Source organism: Apostichopus japonicus, chromosome 6 (genome assembly GCF_037975245.1).
Source record: "Apostichopus japonicus isolate 1M-3 chromosome 6, ASM3797524v1, whole genome shotgun sequence".
NCBI classification, from domain to species: domain Eukaryota; kingdom Metazoa; phylum Echinodermata; class Holothuroidea; order Aspidochirotida; family Stichopodidae; genus Apostichopus; species Apostichopus japonicus.
Window position 1 is genome coordinate 15,276,291 of NC_092566.1, and position 6,300 is coordinate 15,282,590.

At 37.2% G+C, this 6,300-nt stretch overlaps 1 protein-coding gene across 1 annotated transcript; it reads right to left on the reverse strand.

Moving 5' to 3' along the window:
* Window positions 1–1,598: 1,598 nt before the first annotated feature.
* On the reverse strand, window positions 1,599–6,072 carry LOC139969083 (uncharacterized). The gene is made up of 2 exons (XM_071973845.1): window positions 5,916–6,072; window positions 1,599–2,133 (listed from the first exon to the last, which is right to left on the reverse strand). The coding sequence occupies exons 1-2, from the start codon at window positions 5,974–5,976 to the stop codon at window positions 1,793–1,795; spliced, it is 402 nt and encodes a 133-aa protein (XP_071829946.1). The 5' UTR covers window positions 5,977–6,072; the 3' UTR covers window positions 1,599–1,792.
* Window positions 6,073–6,300: the final 228 nt, after the last annotated feature.

Genomic DNA, 6,300 nt, shown 5'->3' on the forward strand with positions numbered 1-6,300 from the left:
ACTAAATATTGTGACTTGCTACATTTACTTATAGACTCAATATAATGATTGAAGGTTCAAACAATAACATGTACCGTTTGAAATTGTTCATTTCTATTGATTTCGTCCCCAAAAGGAAGGAATAAATGTTGGGCTGTTTCTTGCGACATCTCGTGCAAGACTTCGCCACCAAAGATGTTCCAAAACTCCATATTTCTGCTCTAACCGATGTCAACATTTCTAATTGCTCGGTAACAATTTTTTTATCATCCTGTTTGTACAGTGTTTGATTTTCTGATTACAATTTTGGTGGAGTCATGATTGACCTTATTCTTAAATGGCTATGCTAAAAGTCACACTGATACGTCATAAGGGTACTACCCATTGGTTATTCATTTGCCTCTGTTACCGTCGGTGTAACGGTAGGTTAAGTGGTTTTGAACATTGGAAAAAAATTACATACGACCTGGGAAGAATAAGACCAATACTGCGGGTGTTCACTCCCCCCACCCTCCCCTCCCTTTCGACCTCACACAAAGTATTTTATAAACACAATCATAATTTGTGGTCTTAATATACCTCAAAATGCACCATTTGAAGTCTAAACTTTTATTTTTCTACCCTTCCTTAAAGGTTCCATGCCCCAACGTGAATGAATCGGAGGGGGCGGTGGGTGGGGGAGATGATAATTTGGACACCACCTTTGAAGTACTGTGCACGTCATTTCGAGCACCCCCCCCATCCACACATACCTTGAAAAACTTTTCGCGCCCGGATGGGTTGTCATCCTGAAAAGATGCCCGAACTATAGAATGTCTCGTATGTTTCTGAGAAAACTGATCTCAGACGTTGGGCGCTTTGATATTATGTTTATTATATATTGAGTGTACTTTGCATCTTTTCCATTTGTATTATACTAGAAGACATTGAATGTTGTTTGCACTTTAGGTTAAATGTTATTCAAAAATTCTGTATAACAAAACAACAACAAAATTCTTAGAGGGTTGTGAACGGGGAGCAGAGATGAAGGAGATAGAGAGAGGGGGGGGGGGCGGGGAATTTCGACTTAGGCGGGAGGGTTTAGTAATGTGAGAAAAAGGAACGGAGAGGACCGAGGGGAATATGAGAAGATTGGTGGGTGCGTCCGGGTAGCTATAGGTAAGGGGAGGTAGGGAGGGAAGGGAGAAGAGGGTAGCAACGGAAGGATGGAAGAGTTCAAGATGTCTCGTGTACTTGCGGTGAAAGATGCAGTTGTTTTCCTGCAGAGTAAAGAGGTACAGCAATTACAGTTCTTGTCTATGGGGACACGCCACTGTCGGATTGAATCGTTAAACTCTTCCAGATATTTCATAGTATCCGTTCTGTTGATAAATTATTGGGTCTTATATTGGAATTGTCTGGCCTGAAACAGTGGCGTCGGTAACTAGGTCACGGGCCCCATTTTTGAAAACTTTATTTGTCGTTAACTATGTATTAAAAACATTTTCACCGGCCCATCTAATTGCGCTCGGTCCCCGAGTCTCTACCCCTCCCAGTTCCCCTGACAAAGATTCCCTCTCCCTCGTCTTGGTCCTGAAAGGTGTCACGATGCTGACAATATAGGTACACAAATACTCATCTTGATTTGCTCACCGAAAAGAGATCGTGCTTACTTTATTTTCTGATTTTTATTCCAAAAAAGTCAATCCACCACCATTACTTGAAATCGAAACAATACTAAAGTACAAGGGAAATATTTCACTTGATAGGATGGGTGTCTATAGACTAAATATCGGTCAGTTTGGGTCAGATACAAGCTTCTTTCCCGCAGTATTCATCTACCAAGGAGTGCACTTGCCAGGGAGCCATACCAGCTTCTCTCTTCAGGTGTTAGCTCGTCGTATCCCTCGGGCAGTCGCTCCCCTTCTTCGGCCAACACTCTCGCTTTTAAGTTCTCTGCAACGTGTTTAGCAACATGTTTACTGACACTGTGTAAGAGAGCATGCCAGTCAAAACGCTCCGCTGGAGATAACTCAGCCATTTTCTTCTCGAAGTCATCTAGCATGGCATTCTCTCTGTTATCATGTATGAGTTGTCTTTCCTCTCTCTGTTTTGGCCATCCGCCGCGGCGACTAAGGGCATCCGCGTCAAGAATTTCGTCCTCGATGGAAGCGGCTTTAATAAGTAAATAAATAAGAATGGTGGTGTAAAAATGTGGATTGCTTATGATTTGGTGGACATTTTTGCTTTTTTTCAGGATGATCTAGTCAGAATAGTATTGATATCTTATAGTACGAGAAAATAAACACAATTTTGTATTTTCCTTTTTTTTTAATTCTTTGGACATAATTCAGTCATACAGTTTGTTAACGTCTGAAACAAGACTTAAACAATCCAGTTAGGATGATTTCAGCGCCACAGATCAGACCAATTTGTCAAAAGATTGCTTTCGGCAGAATTAAGTCTTGACATTTTATAGTCCATGAATAGATATAATATGTTGGTGCAGATGTTTATGCAGCGCGTCTGGTTTGCAAGATAATAATAATAATAATAAAAATCATAATAATAATAATAACAATAATAATAATAATAATAATAATCATAATGATAATAATAATAATAATCATTATGATAATAATAATAATAATAATAATAATAATAATAATAATAATAATAATAATAATAATAATAATAATAATAATAATAATAATAATAATAATAATAATAATAATAATAATAATAATAATAATAATAATAATAATAATAATAAAAGGTTATTTATTTCAATATTTCGCATTATACCGACGGTCTCGCTGCGCTTTATAAGAAACAAAATGAGTACAAAAATACAGCATGGTAGAACGAAAACTTAAACATTTACCAAATGGATCGAAAAATTACAAGGTTCAATGAGGGTAGCACGTGAATAAGTGAGTTTTTCATACACTTTATAAATTGTCTATGGTAGGGGCATTCCTCATGTGGGTGGGGAGAGTGTTCCAGAGTTTTGGGGGCCGAAAATTGAAAAGAACGCTCACCGTAGGTCTTAGTTTTCACTTTAGGTGGCTTTAGGAGAATAGTACTGTTAAATCTGAGTGTGCTAGTTGGGATTTGTAAGGTGAGTAAGTTGGAAATATAGTTTGGAGCAAACCAAGGATGGCTTTGTAAATGAGGGAGAGAAGTTTGTACTTTATTCGTTAAGAAACCGGAAGCCAGTGAAGTTGGTGGAGAATAGGTTTACTGTGGGATCTGTTATCTCTGAGGGTAACTAATATAAGGGCGGTGTTTTGAATGCTCTGAAACTTAGAAATTTAGTTTAAGCAGGAAGACTATATAAAAGTCTGCCACAACAGTCAAGTATGGATGGTACAGAGGCATGGATAAGTGTCTCAGTCGACTTGTGATCCGGATATTTGCGGGAGATATACAAGAACCGCTAATCTTAACGGAAGTTACAGGGGTGGCATATTCACCATTAACTGTGTTAACTTCTCTGGACTGCTCCTTTAATGTCTAAATTGAAAAGTTGGCCCCTCAATGCATGCTTTAATGTTATCATTGCTAATACATTGTTTTATAATTTCTAATAACTGCTCCAAAGAAAAAAATATCATTTTAACTTTATGTAAACAACCAAGCACTTTTGGATGATATTCAATAGCATTTGCCACTGAAAAATTGGCAAAATTGAAAAACAAATCTGACATAATTATGTAACCATGTAAGGATAAACCTCAGCCCGTTGAGTTTTTTGTTGCATCTGAGGACACAATGGTCTGAGTATTACTAACTATACACGGTTCAGTCAAAAAGATCATTTTACAAGTATTATTGAAATACAAACTGGACGTGTCGCAGTGTAAGACAAAATCATTGAAGCAACAGGTCCCATCTAAGGGTAAAACTTGCCAAGGTTGTACACGGCATCTGATTTTGAGATCACAAATGATTGTAAATCCAAAAGTGAACTTGAAGCAACCAGGCTGACAAGTCTGGTATCGAAGGAGCACATTGACTAATTTTGTTCTTTATTTTTCTTCTCCACAATTCAAATCCAACATTTTACTTCAACGTTGGATGGGTGGATCTAAATATGAACACATAAAATAGTGATTCCAAATAAAAAAGGCGATTACTAAAGTTTTGTATCACTTCACATCTCCTTTTATAGGCCCTATAGGTTAAAATGAGAATATCCAATTCAATCCAAGGTCATAACAATAAGGCGAGAACTTGAATACGCGAAAAATATACAGTACTTTGCGGGCGGAGTGCAACTATGGCATGGCAGCTGTTTGCTTCAAGTTCACTGTTGTTAACAATCTGTGACAATCTCTACGATCAATATGTCGAATAACCTACGCTATATACAAATTGTATACCACACATTTGGCCAGGATACTTAGAATTTTGTTTCTCTTTCGTCTGTCAAAAATGAATTTTTCCCTATAGCTATATATCCTTTTAAAGCAACATCTATCAACGTGATTGGATACGCTGGTTTATCACAAGTTAAACACCTCATAAAAAGCACAAAATCTTCCAAGTTCACTTTTTTATATTCCCCCCCATCTACCCCCGTGTCCCTCCGCTTCCCGTATAACTCTTATAACCCCTTTATTTCTCCACACCTTCTGTCTTTGTCCTTCTCTAGTTTATTCCCTACCCTCTTCCCTTAATCCTTTCTTTGTCCCTCGGCAGTTTATCTCCTACCTCTCCTCTTCCCCTGTTGGTCTCTTTCTCTTCTCCATCCCTTGTCTACTAATCCTCTTACATCTATCTCTTTGTGTTCACCTTGCTCATTCGTGTATTTGTTCCTTCTTTTACTGTTACTGTTACTTGTCATTTAGCCTCTAGAGAAGATCCTGCTAGGATCGGAATATCAGGCCAACTTACTTTTACACTTTCTCTTCCACAGGCTCTTTAGTGGATAAGCAGTTTGCTAACAGTTTTATTTTATATTTGGAACAAAACATGTACACTTCAAATGTTGTTATCTCGAAAATGATATGTTGGAAATGAATTCAACACCGTGGATGCTTAGAAAATATGTTCCTCGCTCACCGGTCAATTTGTTTGTAACATGGATCATTCTTTTCAATTTCTGCCTAAAAATGAAGTTGTTCTTGAAAACGTATTCTGAACTGACAACACTGGTCTATGGTATATAATTTTATCTTTGAGCTATCTATAAAGTTAAGCCGAAATTTCGGGTACTTTGTTCAGCTTCCAAACATTTACGAACCACTCCTTCCCCCACCCCAGAAGAAAATTAAGGTATAAAGAAATTTCAGTTAAGTACAAAGAAAAAGATTATTTAAAAGAAAATTGAAAACGGCATATTTGAAGTATCGGTAAAGTAAAAAAAAAAGGAAAAAAGACATGAACAAGTGATCTCAGCATTACAAATCATGTCCACCACCAACTGAGCTCTGAAGCTCTTGGTTGGTGGCGATCCCTAATTTTTCATTTGCTGACGGTATATCGGTGAGACGCCACATCACTTTTGTATTTGTGTATGCAAGCAGGAACTCGCGAAGAAGCCTCATTGGCTCATCAAAGCCGCAAACTGACCGAAGTCAGTCTCTTTGCACTTCGGTGCATTCGGTGCACCTTGCACTTCGGTGAAATCATGCAGGGATCAGAACCCTCCTCGCATTGGATGCAATTAAGACATTGTCAGAAAGGGCGTTCAATTAAAATTATTAGATTAATTTCGGTTATAATATCAGTACACTATATAATCGCCTTAAAACATGTACGTAAACAGGCCTTTCTAAAAAAAAAATAAAAAAAAAACATGTATACAACTGACCTCTAACAAACATCAACAAGCACTTGCAAATAAATGATGGTTTTATACTCTAAATGCAGAAATATGAAAGATACAATATTCAAAATGGACAACTTTCGACGGAAGAAAAATAAATAAAATAAAAAAATAAGCATCTTACCGAAAGTTTTGACCGAGCAAACGATGAAGGCAAAGGCCAACAAACATCGAAGAAGCGCCATGTTTCGTTTTCGACTAATTTAACTTCTAGACTTTCTGGAATGTTGAAAAGCGTCGGCAAAAAGAAGATTGAGGAGGACAGGAAACAAACATTGCTTTTTATAGAAAAAAAATACAGAAATTGGAAAGACTAATTAATTAGAATATCTTTGTCGAAAAAAGGAGGGTAAAGTAAATCATGTGTTGTTGTCATTTTCCGATCAGAATATAAATTATATTATAGTGTATGAGTTTTTGATTTAAAGTGCCCTTCATGCCAGGTTAATGATGAAACGTTTCAAGCGACTCGAATTGCATAGCACGTCATTGGAAATCATGACCTTCGA